This window comes from Neolamprologus multifasciatus, chromosome 14 (genome assembly GCF_963576455.1).
Source record: "Neolamprologus multifasciatus chromosome 14, fNeoMul1.2, whole genome shotgun sequence".
Classification (NCBI taxonomy): Eukaryota; Metazoa; Chordata; class Actinopteri; order Cichliformes; family Cichlidae; genus Neolamprologus; species Neolamprologus multifasciatus.
Window position 1 is genome coordinate 19,105,700 of NC_140452.1, and position 14,112 is coordinate 19,119,811.

General features: G+C 38.9%; 1 protein-coding gene across 3 annotated transcripts; it reads left to right on the plus strand.

Moving 5' to 3' along the window:
* tmprss4a (transmembrane serine protease 4a) lies at positions 1 to 14,086 on the plus strand. 3 transcript variants are annotated; one of them, XM_085183958.1, is made up of 13 exons: positions 1 to 146; positions 10,157 to 10,211; positions 10,496 to 10,645; positions 10,754 to 10,906; positions 10,987 to 11,113; positions 11,220 to 11,339; positions 11,905 to 11,948; positions 12,215 to 12,377; positions 12,527 to 12,693; positions 12,894 to 12,989; positions 13,102 to 13,244; positions 13,354 to 13,506; positions 13,672 to 14,086. In XM_085183958.1, exons 3-13 carry the CDS (start codon positions 10,525 to 10,527, stop codon positions 13,681 to 13,683), a joined length of 1,299 nt encoding a protein of 432 aa, XP_085040084.1. In that variant the 5' UTR covers positions 1 to 146; positions 10,157 to 10,211; positions 10,496 to 10,524; the 3' UTR covers positions 13,684 to 14,086. The 3 variants fall into 3 exon arrangements, with proteins under 3 accessions (XP_085040084.1, XP_085040083.1, XP_085040082.1); XM_085183957.1 differs by lacking the exon at positions 1 to 146 and adding an exon at positions 214 to 2,770; XM_085183956.1 differs by lacking the exon at positions 1 to 146 and adding an exon at positions 2,777 to 10,079.
* Positions 14,087 to 14,112: the final 26 nt, after the last annotated feature.

A 14,112-nucleotide genomic window follows, 5' to 3' on the forward strand; every position in this document is an offset into this window, starting at 1 on the left:
AGAGAGAGAGGGAACATTCAAGTAAGCGGTCTACAGAGTGGAAGTTTGCATACCAGGTGTCACTTCCAACCAGGCTGCTCCCTGTTCAATAGATGCTTTACTGAGAACTTCACTGAGAAGAACTGACAGCGACAACCATCTCTCAAGTAAGGAAAAGCAATATATGTTTATCTGTGTTAATGTATAAATTCTGCAGTAGTGTGGTTTTTCTTTTTTCTTTTTTTTACAACTTTGCAATCGTGATGGCATCTAGGTAATGTCTACGTCATTATACGTGTTTGATTGTATTCATCCAGAAAAGGGAAAACTGAGGAAAGAACAGCATCCTGTATGAGTTACAGATATGGGGAACTTCACCAGCTCAGAGAAAACTTTCATAATTCTGTTTCCAAGTTTCGGCTTTACTAAACTCTGATAAGAGCATGCCTGATAAAGATGTCTTAGCTTTAAAGGGATTCCCAGATTTAAAATTTCTGTAGTCCCACATATTTTAAAGTTCTTCATATGAATATTCTTTCACTGAAATTTTATGGAATGATAAGATCAATCTCTGATGTCATTGAAAAGAAACGGAATTAACATGTATGCGTTGCGTCCATTCGTGATGGGCTAAAGTACATCATCAGCTGTTTTAACAGGAGATTTTTGGAGTTGTTTCTGCAAGCATATTTTTATTTTAATTTGTGCAAATTTGGCATTGTAATACTCGACGCCATTAATATGTTTTTAAACGACCTAATATGTGAAACAAAATCACTCTGCTTAAATTCTTCTGAGGTTTGCACAGAATTCAAATGTGCTGCTAAAATAATTGTCGCTCAAGAATGCTTTCGTAGAATAAGCGATACAAACGCTTGAAAATAGGAAGTTCTCTTATTTGGTTCATGTTCATCGTCATTACTTTTGAGTCTCAGCAGAAACACACATGTATTTAAGTTAATATGTAACTTATTACCAAGATGTTCATGCCGTCCTTGAGCTTTGCACAACACAACAGGTGGCTTCCACAAAGAAGTTAATTAATTTTATCTGCATTAGACTGGATGTCACGTCACAGAACTGATAGGATCGTCAAAAAAAAAAGAAGAAGAAGAAGAAGCAGTCTTTTAATGGAATCAAACAAGGGCTTACAATAGCTTTATTAGATCCCTGGCTGTCTCTCGTCTTCTCTTTTATCGTGTGTGCAAACATTTTGTCAGCTATTGTTTAATCATGTCAGACTGTTGGAGAGGGTAAATATTGCGACTGCAGCATTCACGCAACTTACATTGTTTGCCTGTGAGAAATGTAATATAGCAAAGGGGGTATAAATGATGCCTGATTTTCTTTGCAAACTGTGGTAAAAGTGGCAGTGTGTAATGCTGCTTGTGATGACAATTTTCCACAGGCTTCAATGGGTAAACTCACAAAAAGAATTCATGCATGTAATTCAGGGTGGAGGCTCTAAATGTCTTATTAATTCTACCCCAGCCTGAATTCCAACAAAGTAACAGCAGTTATTGGCTGAAAGAGACCTAAGCAAAAATGATTAGCTTCAAACTGATTCACTCCGGCAAGTCTACCTGTATATTGTAGCAGCACACCTGAAGTACTATCAGTCCCTCTATTTTCTTATATAGTGTATGCTGTGAGACAACTGATGATACCATATGAGAGTCCAAGTGATGAAGGGTTGTTTCTTTTAGTAGCCCTGGTCAAACAGCACAGTCAGCTCCTGTTTATTTACAATGGTTCTTTCTCTTCAGATGACCTTATCAGTCTTCTCTCTCGAACATTCCCAATGAAGCTTTTTTTCTTGCTCTGCCGTCTATGCTCAGTGTCCCATGACATTCACAGTGGCTTCATTTTTAGAAACTCTGACTTAGTGACCAGGTCGGTCACTGAACGCACCTTTAAAAGATAATTTAGCTCTTCAAAATATTAAGAAGAGATATTCTGCGGCATGGCTGAAACAGACGGGGATGTTGGACCTTTAGTCACAATCTCAACAGTCACCACAGTTGTCACTACAACTGTGGTGTGCTTGTACATATAGTATTACAGTAATCTAAGTTATTAAAGTAATCATTAGACTGTCAAAAAAAACCAGATTGGAGACACACCTAAACCTCCGAGCGTATGCCGTGCCACTGGAAAATTCAAGTTTTACTGGTTTGTGTGCTACGTTTGTGTTTTTGCATCCATTTGTATACATGCAGATGGCTTGCCACATGAATGTGTGTTTGGGTAAAATTTGAAAGCCAAAGAATGACTGAAAGGGGGGTTAAAGAACATGACAGGAGAAAAATACAAAGAGAGCATGCTTTGTGTCGCAGAGGCTAAAGAAGTTTAGATATGGAGGACGGTGTGGGAGGAGGGACAGAAATGAGAAAAGCGCACAGGTAGAGAGAGAGACAGAAAGCAAGGGAAAGAGGAGGGTTAAAGTGTCAGGTTACCTGGACTTTAGTTTTGTTTTGTCAGTGGGAATCGATCGTTTAAAAGAAGCTCTCCGTGTTGATTTGAAAGGCTACGTATTATCAAGCTTCATTGCGGCCTTGGGGTTTTGAAGAGGGGCATCTGATTAAGTTACAGTAATACAGAAAGAAAACAGGAAGGAAGAAGGAAGACAGTGGGAGACTCAACTGAGCGGTAAGAGGAAGGGGACAAAGATAGCCAAGGGACAGCAAAGTTTCTGAGCAATCCCACCTCCTGAAAGGGAGGGCAGTGTTTACTCTGTACTCTGTGACAAGCTACATCAAGCCTTACCAAAAGAGACACCTTCACCATGTGGGTAAGTGCAACTGGAAGTACAATCAACATTATTTACATCGTGTAGGTATACAGTCAATGGCTTGCCTTTAAGAAGTGATTTGAATAATGACCTCTGGATATTACGTGGTAATAAACTTGATATTTAACGTAATATAAAGACACTGGATAGACCTTTTGCATTGATATTATTTACAACAGCAGCTATGTTGAAATGATAGCTCATACAAAACCAGAACAGATGTTGCGTAGTGACATATTTTGAGGACCTTATCAACGATCTGTGACAAGTAGCAGTAACACGCAGGAACATTTCACATTCATAATTTTGCCAATAGAATTTTTGATATTTGAATGTAGCGCAAGGCCGTATGAAGAATACAATACTTTTCATAATAACACAGCACGGAAAAGACAGCCATTAATGTTGGACTCACAAAACTGAGTAACACTTAACGCAAACATGGGTATACAAGAAGTGTGTACGTTTACTCATTTCAGGGTTCATAAAGAATTATTCCAGTCAAGTCTTTTTTTTTATATAGAGAGAGATCTAGGTATTTGTTATATTAAAATTAGTAGCTTCACACTCATCCCAAGCAACAAGCGATGCTCCACAATGGCTCTACAGGAAAGACCAACATGCATTGGCTATTGCAAAGAAAACTATATATTATATCAGCCTTATTATGATTTTAAAAACATCAATAAACAATTAATGGTCTTGTGTTAAAAAGGAAAAAGGACAAAGTATCACACACGTTCCCAGAGGATTACTCTTGTGTGTGTGTGTGTGTTACTACAACAAAGCAGTAAGGGAAACATACTTGAGCTTACCGTATCAACGGCTTTTTTCTGTTAAACTTGACCCAGTTGTACTTTTTCCCTTGAAGGCTTTTTGGCAGCAGTCCACTGTATGAATCAGCTAGGCTTATTAAAACCGGAAGCTTACTGTAGGTGGCAATACAGAAGGAATCTCACCTTATTGCGATCGCAAGTTATACCCTTAGAAGGAGTATCCTTAACTCCAAACACAAAGCTGTTGGTTTTTGTTCTGGGTTTTTTTGTTTGTTTGTTTTAAATTCATGTATAAAGGACATTTATATTTACATACAGTATTTTGGTTAACAGCCAAGTAAAACCAAGGACTTCTATTCATATCAAGTCATTGTTATCAATAGAAGCCCCTGGTTTTATAGGCAGTCATTTTTTTCCCCACTTGTACTTCACCACTGGCCTTTTGACGAGCAAACATTACCAACAGTGTTTTTGATCCAGTGCAGCACTCCCAGTGTTTTTCATAAACAGGTTAGTTGTTGCTCTGAATAACACGTGACTAACTAGTACTACCAGGCTGTTTTGAAATACTGCCCTGACTCATAAAATAGTTTATATTTGTCTTGCTACCAATGACAACATCTAAGTTTCCAAGTACACTGTCGTCATATCTCATGGCATGACAATGCATTTTTACAGGAAGGTCCACTACAGGGAAATTTCTTTAGCTGGCTTCCTGGTTTCCCATGTCGTATGGCCTGCCCACTGTTTTGTTCATCCTGCTTTTATTTCTTCCCGAAATAACTGTAATTTATACCACAAGACGATAACCTACTTTCTCCTACTGTACCTACCTATTTCCCCCCATAAACGTCACTTCCAGTTGGTTTCTGGAATGTCAGTAAGTGAAACAAAGAGGAAGGTGTCACATTCTTTTATACACTGTATTCAACTCTTGTACTTTAAGATGAAAGCTGAATGCTGAACATGAGCACATGAGCAAAACCAGCATAGAGCTACTGAGCTACTGTTCAGAAAAAAAAAGAAAGAAAAAAAAAAAACCTGCCCAACAGCATTCTTCGCCCCTCTCTCTCCACAACTTGTATATTTCCACTGACAGACAGTGGCAGTTATGGGATCTGTTTTCAAAATTTAGCCTTCATACTTCTCTGTAGCTCTACCAAATTAAGTGACACTAGTGACACATAAATGTGCAAATAGAAGGGTGGATTACCTGATACTTCTGCATCAAAAATAAGCAGTAGTGAAAATGAAAGAAAATAACTCTTCTCAGTTTTAATCTTTGTCTTTTGTTTTTTGTTTTGGTTCTGGAAAGTCCTCACTGGTTAGTGACCTACATGTTGTGTTTTTGTACCAGACGATATGAAGCATACGTGCTACGCTAAATGTATTTGTAATCTAGCGGTTGAAGAGCTTTGAGGACAAGACAAAGGTAGAACAGCAGGCAGATGAAAAATGCTCTTCGAGCTACCCCTCTGTAACAAAATATATCGTATACTAAAATCTTCTGTTGGGCCAGTCAGCAGCCACATTGATGTGACACTTGATCTACAGTATGATGCTACAGGCGAAACCCAATGACTAGCATAATGTGTGCCAAATGTTGGAAATGCAGTGAGACTAACAGTCATAATTGAGCATAGCAAAACACAGATAACCTTTGTTTGTGAAAGGCATAAAAGTGGTTGAGATTCAAAATGTTGACATATGTTGTTGAGATGCTGGGGATAAGCAAGTAAAGGTTTGCATTTGTCGAGGGGGAATAACATTACAGTAGCATTTTAGGAAGTTGAAGAGGGAAGTTGAAAATGTAGTTATTATTTCACACAGCACAGTACAGAAAAAGATTTCTCCAGTTTTGTTCAGTAAAATGTTTATTTAATTCCTATTAAAGACTATAGAATTTTACATTCTTATTAAGAACACAACTTGCGATTTTAATTGCAAAGGTGACTGGACTTGAGGAACAGTAATGGCAGTCAAGCATGAGAAATCACTCTAACAGATACTCCGAGCCGAAGCCATGGGAATTTTTCTGTGTTGTACACTTTCACCACGGTATTTTGCTCGCTGCTGTGTGAAATTTATGAACACTCTACATGCTTGACTGAGCAGTTTAAACCGGTATGACAGAAACACCATACTTTTTAAATAGATTTTTTTCCCAGTCCCTTTATTGTACAAGAAATAAAGAAGGTAATAAGTTTATCAAGTGTTTTTTGAACCTAAACAAAGCTAAGATATTTTACCAGTATATACAGTGGTGTGAAAAAGTGCTTGCCCCCTTCTAGGTTAAATTTTGTTTTTTGCTTCTTCTTTTTTTGCATATTTGTCGCACTTATATGTTTCATATCATCAAACAACTTTAAAGATTAGACAAAGGAAACCTGACTAAATACAAAATTTATGTTTTAAATGATGATGTCTTTGATTAAGGGAGAAATGTTATCAAAACCTACCTGGTCCTGTGTGAAAAAAGTAATTTTCTCTCTTCTTAAATGATGAATTAACTACATTTCATGGAAATCTGAGTTCAGTTCCATTGTGCACACCCAGGCCTGATTACTGCAGACCTGTTGAATCAAGAACTTGCTTAAAAAGAACCTTTCCAACAAAGTAAAGCAGGCTATCATGCAACAATCTAAGTTACTGTCATGTACAATATCAGTCTGGAAAGGATTATAAAGCCATTTCTAAGGCTTTGGGACTCCAGTGAATAATAATAATAATGGATTGGATTTATATAGCGCTTTTCAAGGCACCCAAAGCGCTTTACAATGTCACTATTCATTCACTCTCACACACTGGTGGAGGCAAGCTACAGTTGTAGTCACAGCTGTCTTGGGGCAGACTGACAGCCATCGGCCCCTCTGGCCAACACCAGTAGGCTAAAGTGTCTTGCCCAAGGACACAACGACCAGGACAGAGATCCCTGGGATCGAACCGCCGACCTTACGGTTACAGATGCGCTTCCCAACCCCCTGAGCCACGGTCGCTGTGAACCACAGTGTGAGCCATTATACACAAACTGAGAAAACTTGGAACAGTAGCGAAGCTTCTCAGTAGTGAACGGCCGACCAAAATTGCAAAAAAAAGCATATATGACTCATCCAGGAGGTCACAAAAGACCACCAGTACAACTTTAAGAACCACAGGAACATGAATTTTTCTGGTCTATCAAGACATGGAGGAGAATGTGCAGCCATTTGTTTATGTTGAACCCAAGTGTGCTCTGCAGCAGGACAATGATCCAAAACACACCAGCAAGTACACCTCTGAATGGCTTAATAAAAACAACATGAAGACTTTGGAGTGGCCTAGTCCCGTTGTGGTATGACCTTAAAAAGGTGGTACATGCTCAAAAACTCTCCAATGTGGCTGAATTATAACAATTCTGCAAAGATGAGAGGGCCAAAATTCCTACACATCTCTGTAAAACACTCATTGCCAGCTATCATAAATGCTTGATTGCAGTTTTTTTCTGCTAAGGGTGGCCCGACCAGTTCTGAGGTTTAGGGGGCAATCACCTTTTTACACAGGGCCATGAAGGTAATTTTTTTCCCCCTAAGTAATAAACACTTTCATTTAGAAACTGCATTTTTGTGTTTACTTGAGTTATTTTTGCCTAATATTTGAATTTGTTTGATGATCTGAAACATTTAAGTTTCAAAAACAGGAACTCAGGGAGAGACAAACACCCCTGTTACTCTCAGATTATGAACTATAGCCCTGATAAAACCTGTAAATGTCAAACAACATGTCACAGTTCTCCTCTTTTTCTTCTTTTTTGACTGTTCATATACCTCCATCTCGTCCTGATGCAATCATCCTCCTCTGCAATGTTGGCAAATCATTCTTCACTACTTTATTGCACTGTGGTATTAATTTTCCTCTTGTCTGGCTGTTGATTTAATAGTTAGTAAATTATTACTTGAATCTGAAATCTGTAGGTCCTGATTCTTCAAATAATTTGTTACCTGAGTTTCTTCACAGATTAGTTGTTCTTGTTGTTTTCTAAAAGTAGCTTGTCTTGTCAACAACAGCTAATGAGGGCCAGTGAGGCAGGAAAGGGACTGGTTAGATGTAATGAATATGCACATAATAGCTTAATGGTATGAATGTGAGAGACACCTCAGAGCTGAAGAAATGACTGAGTGAATGAGAGAATAAAATATGCTACTCTGACTTATAATTGAACAAGAGACACGTATCCCTTTCGAGCACACGCATTCTGTAGACAAAGATATATACATGAAAACTTGATGATTTATATGTTTTGTTTTGTTTGTTTTTTTTCTGTTGTTATTTCAATTATATTTGCATGTTCGAAATAAAATTATATCAATCAATCTTGGTAGTGACTGACTTTCTGGTGTAGTACAGGCAACGAATGAGTGAAAGAAAAGTGTGTATATTAACTCGCCTGCAAGTTGAGTAATAGCTTTGGAGCATCTGTTTTTAACCACAAGCTCTGTAAAACTCTTCAAGCTCAGCACCAAATACCTTTTTAATGTCTTTTTAATGTGAATGTAACCATTCGCTGGCTAAACCCCAAATCTCTCCCATGACACATTTGATAATTAGCACATGTAGCACTCACTCTACTTTTCGGAGGTACACTGATTGTCAGTGTTGCCTGATTGTTTGCTGTTTGTATGATGTAAAATCAGAAGCCAACTTCTAACTACCCCATAGAGCTCATTTGGAACCAGCCTCATTAGTTACATTAGTTATCATTACTGACCATCAGAATCAGCTTGATATAGCAAATATGTGTACATATACAAGAAACTGGTTATTTCTTTGCTCACCGTGTACACAACAGACAATACTGAAAACATGGCATCAACATGACATAGACAACACATAACAACATGTATCGCATATTTATGGTGCAATGGTGCAGAGTGGATAAGGAATGGATAACCGGTTACTATATATACAGTAACTATGGCAATAATATTACCAAAAGTCATCTTTGAACAACTGTTATGTATGAGCTAAAGTAACATCTTGCTATGCTGCGGCTAATGTAAGCTAGCCAGCCACTTTGTGTGCTGTTAAGCAAAAAGGTAAGCAGGAAAAAAGGATTATTCAAACAACTTATGTCAGAGTCAAAGACCATCTGCTCCTATTACCCCTTTGGTGTTACCGATCTCCACTAAAGAGACCAAAGTAAAATGAGCTTACTGAAAAAACATTCACGTTTCTAACTGAAGTCTGTGTAAGGTAAACATTTTTAAAAAGACACTGCAGAGCTTTTTTCAAGCACAATTCAACCTTATGAAAAATCACAAAATCAAGGTGTCATTAGTCATCAGTAAGTGTACTGATTTGAAATCATGGATCTGCTGCTGTCTTAAGTCTTCTGTAGTTAGGTCATTTAGACACATTTCCTAATCTGAAAGCCAAAGTATGAAAATGAAACAAAAAGAATATAGGCATTACTCGTGACTGAAATTTCGTGACTGAAATAGACTGTATGCACTTACACAAGCTGTTTGACTTGCATAATATGGGCCTTTAACCTGATTCATTTTATGTGAAGGACACTCACCCTGATGTATCAGTTTATACTGTTTCCACAGTATCAGCTTCAGTTAAACAGAAATTTCACGTACAGCCTGTCACAATACTCCTCACTACATGGGACACTTTGTACTGTTGGTGTATTTTGTGCTTGGGCGATTATTCCAAAAAGACACAGTTTTAATGTGAACAACACATTCTCTGCCATGTTTCCATAACTGGTCTTTTTCTGTGATCCTCCACTAGACATAGATTGTATTTTATGCACTGATCTACAAATGCAGACCCATAAAAGACAGATCCACCGGTTTACTGTTAATATTTAGAGAATTGAAGAAATGGTAAAACCATGAGTATTGGTTACTGGCAGAAGGGCTAAGCGAGCTGAAATGGCAGCACTTGAAAAAGCTGTGAAAACAGGTGGGGCAGGCCTACTGTAGTTGGCTGGGTGAGGGCTGAAAGAGGAAATGGGTTAGAGGTTGAATGGCTTTAGCACTGTTGATTAATTGAAACATACTGACAACATGGCAGATCGTCCTGAATTACAGGAATGATGTTAATCAAAAAACAAAAAAAAAAACAACCCTAGCTAAAGCAACAAAAGGTAATCAAAGCTAATTGGTCCGGTGGCCTAACGACCACTGATACCATCATGTTAGCAGACTGAACAATGTAACAGAGAGGAGATGAAGGCCTACCTTTTATTCACAGCTGTCTAGATGGGCAGATGAAGGGCAGCTGTGATCAGTCACAAGCAGACTAGGAAATTGGGTCTAGTGTTTCACACACAAACATCCCAACTCAGACGAAGACAAGACACAATGGAGAAGAGAAAGGCACTGCAGGAAACTTAAGTTTAAGAGAGCTATTTTTACACATATTTAAACACTTATCTGGAAGTAAACACAAAAAAGCTCTGCTGAAAGAGTTTGTGCAAGCTCAGCTACTTACACTGACATTTGCATGGTAAATAAAGCATGTACATGCTCGGGGAGTTGAAGGAGGTATAACCTAGAGACACAGGCACCTGATGTGATTACACCCCAGTCCTCACCTTTGCTTTTGTCTCTTCTGTCCTCAGACAGCTGCTCAGCTCCCTGAGGAAACCTCAAGGCCATTAAATCCTACAAACCCAGGTAAGCTATAAGTTTGTGTTGGTTTGGGATCAATATATGTATTTTTGCTGCGCTGGAATAATGTTTTTATGCATAGTATGATAAGTACTTGGAAACAGCCAGGCCAGGCAGTAATTAGAATTTGCATGTGCACACTTCTTTTTTTCCATCTTGACAAATTTCTCTACCCTTTTTGGTCTCTGTTCTGCGGTTTCTATTCTGCTATCGCAGTTTCCTGTTGATTGCGTCCTTACGTTTCTTTTTACATTCTGTTATCTCACTTCTAATTATTCTTCTTTCTGCAGTTCCTCGGCCAGGACGCCACAGAAGGCCCATGACGACTCCAAACACCCCGAAACAGAAGAAAGAGAAGAGAGCGAAGATCAACAAAGTGTTGATCACTACACTGACAGTTCTGTTGATACTGGGCATACTGGCCATTGCAGCATACTTCAGTGAGTTACAATTCCTAAAAAATATACTTCCTCAAAACACACTTTACACACTGCAATATGTAAAACTGGCCACACCCTTGTGATCCTGTCCCTCTCTTTTCTTTTCAGTTAAAAACTTGATTGAAAGCAAATACTTTTTTTGCACACGGTCGGTGAAATTCATCCCGTTAGACAAAACCTGCGATGGGCACATTGACTGTGCAGGAGCAGAAGATGAAATTACCTGCATGACGACCTTTAAAGTAAACACTACGTTTCCAGGTAGAGTGCACTCCCCACTCTTTCTTTGTCATCATAAATAAACGAAAAACTGAAAAATGCCTCCTCATTCCTCTCTCCAGTGCGACTCCAGTCGAATGATCAGGTCTTGCAAGTTTACAGTCCAGGCTCAGGTTGGCGGACTGTTTGTTCGGACGACTGGACCCAAGCGCACACACAGACGGCATGTACACAACTGGGATACACAATGTGAGTTTACAATCACAAGGTGTTGAAATTTGAGGAATACCTTGCAAATTTAACATCCGTGTTATGTGATCTGAAATCAAGCATAAAATCCCCCCCGATTCCACAGGAATCCTACTAGCAAAAACATCTTAGTAAGCTCCTTAATGTCACCGATGAAAACTGGACCATTTACAGCTGTCAGGCCAGGGACCTCAAACACACCCATACAACAAGCCACTGCTGACCGGTAAGGAAGATGTCGTCATATGGGAGCCAAATCATGACTTCATGTTTTGCCATTGCAACATAAACTACACAAAATAGAAATGCTAATAAGGGAACTTTCTGTGTGTCACTTTCTGCTAAATGTATTCTTACAAAGAAGCACCGGCTCTTTGCAAGTTGCTTCTGCATTTAGCTAAAAACAGGATGTCAATATACACTTTTCATGCTTGGTATCCCTGTTTGTTAGGAAAATCTTCACTTTTTCTCTCCTTTTCTTTTTTAGATTTCACTTTTTTTCCCCCTTTTCATATGCAACCCCTTCAAATGAGTCTTTAGTTTCTATTCCTGAAAGACAAAAAGTCCCACAGTTTTTGTTCCTTCTATCTCATCCTTTACGAAAGTGAACAAAACAAAGATTTTACTTTGTATAAAACCCCAGCAGAAATGCAAACAAAATTCTGCATGAGGGTGAAGACAAGTTAGCAATTGGATGTGTGTTTTCTGTATTTGACTAATTGTGAGGCTGTTTTGTGATCATCTGAATAATGTCTGACATCTGACCAACTCCTCTTACATCTCTTCAACAGTAGTGTATGCCAGTCTGGATCTGTGGTATCTTTATCCTGTTCAGGTGAGTTTTATTTTTACAAAGGCAGCACCTGTCACTAATATTGTTTACAACACCTAACAAGGCAGAGTGAAGTTCTTGGCTTTGTAAGTGGAAGACTACTTGTTGTGTGGAGAGTTTCACACTAACAGGCCCATACATGTCTCCAGGAAACAGCAGAACTATTTCCTAGCAACATATAACAAAGTAGCAAATAAACAGACATAATATAAAATGCAGTTTGAAATGAACCACGGGTCCTTGCAAATAACAATATTATATCTTATCAGACTGTGGAAATGTGGGCGCTGATGATCGCATCGTTGGGGGCATTGATACATCCATTGACCGCTGGCCATGGCAGGTCAGCCTGCAGCGGTCTGGCCAACATACATGTGGAGGCTCACTGGTGTCACCGCGCTGGGTAGTCACTGCTGCCCACTGCTTCACTGGGTCAGTATAGTTACCATACTATATCATTTCCACTAAATTTGCTTTGTCTTATTCATGACCCTCATGATCCCGTTTCCTTCTTGCTCTCTCTCTCTCTCTCTCTCTCTCTTTTATTCTTCTTCTTCTTTTTTTTTTTTTTTTTTTTGCAGAAGCAATAAGGAGTTGAGGCAATGGGCAGTGGTGTCAGGCCAGACACGCATAATCACACTGGGAGGCTCCTCTGTGGACAGAGTTATAGTGAATGCAGACTACAATGCAAAAACAAATGACTATGACATAGCACTGATGAGACTCACTAGGCCGATCACAGTGTCAGGTTAGTTTCAATTGTATTCGGTATGTTTGTATTCAGTAGGCTCAACAACCTCTCTGTTGCCCTCTAGTGGCTATGCGTCACTACGTAGTAACTTATATTCAGTCTGTGTAATTAGCTTATATCTTTGTATGTATTTTCAAACTCTCAAAGTTACATAAAACAAATAACAATTTCCACTTTGTTAAATGTTTTTCTTCCAGATGTCAGGAGACCAGTTTGTCTGCCTCCTAAAGACTATAGCATTACAGCTGGAACCTACATGACTGTGACAGGGTGGGGATACCAACGAGAAAATGGTGAGAAATCCTACATGTAACCTATTCTTTATCACCTAATAATGCAAACAGAAAAGATACTTTTGCCTGTCTATGAGGTTGCAAACATTGTGTGCTTGTGTTCTGCCTTCAGGTGCAGTTGCTGACATAATGCAGGAGGCCAATATCCCTCTGATAGCTCAGTCAGAATGCTCCAGCCCCACAGTCTATGGTAGCTCCATAACAAATAGGATGCTATGTGCTGGCTTCCCAGAAGGGAAGGTTGATGCCTGCCAGGTAACAGGCCTCCAATTTATTTTCTAATTTACATTAGATTTTGTATTCTGGGTATTATAGTTATTTTTGGTGAACAAACTTCATTTTTAAAATGTATTTTAAATGTCAGGGGGACAGTGGAGGCCCTTTGGTGCATATCAGTAACTCCAGTTGGAATCTGGTAGGCGTGGTGAGCTGGGGTGTTGGCTGTGCCCGGAAGGGAAAGCCAGGTGTTTACACCAACGTGGAAGTGATGCTCAACTGGATCCAAACAGTCATTGAGGTACTGCATATGGATTAATAATAGCACCATGAATGTTGAAACAAAGTCACATCACAACATGTTTGTCACTTCACTGGCTAAGAATTTACCTCAAAAATATTAAAAACATAATATTGTAATTTAATATATACAATCCTCAAGATGATTTCTATTTCATCTCTACAGAAAAACCCATGATGTCATCCACTGTGATAAACAACCACCATGAGAATCCAGTGCGGTCTACCTCTGATAGAGTGTGAAACTTAAACAAACCTGGTTTTGTTTTGGTTTTTTGAGGGTTTTTTTCCATTTTGGTTGCCAAAAGGTGAGAGAAGGTTGCAGAGAGAGGGGAAGTTGAAGATCTCAACAGCAAAATGGAAACAGAAACACAGCCATATGCATAAACAAAGTGTGCGCGAGCACACGCACACACTTCATCAAACACACACGTCAGGTGCTGCTCGTGCCATTTCATATTCGTTATCTCAGGGGACAATTGTATTTATGCCTGTAGCTGTGCGAACTAGTATGTTTGGGATCTTTATAGCAGAGTCTCATACATGTTTTTGTTTTTAAAGCATTTTTTGTGTTTGTATGCGTCTTTGTCAGACCCAAGTAATTGAC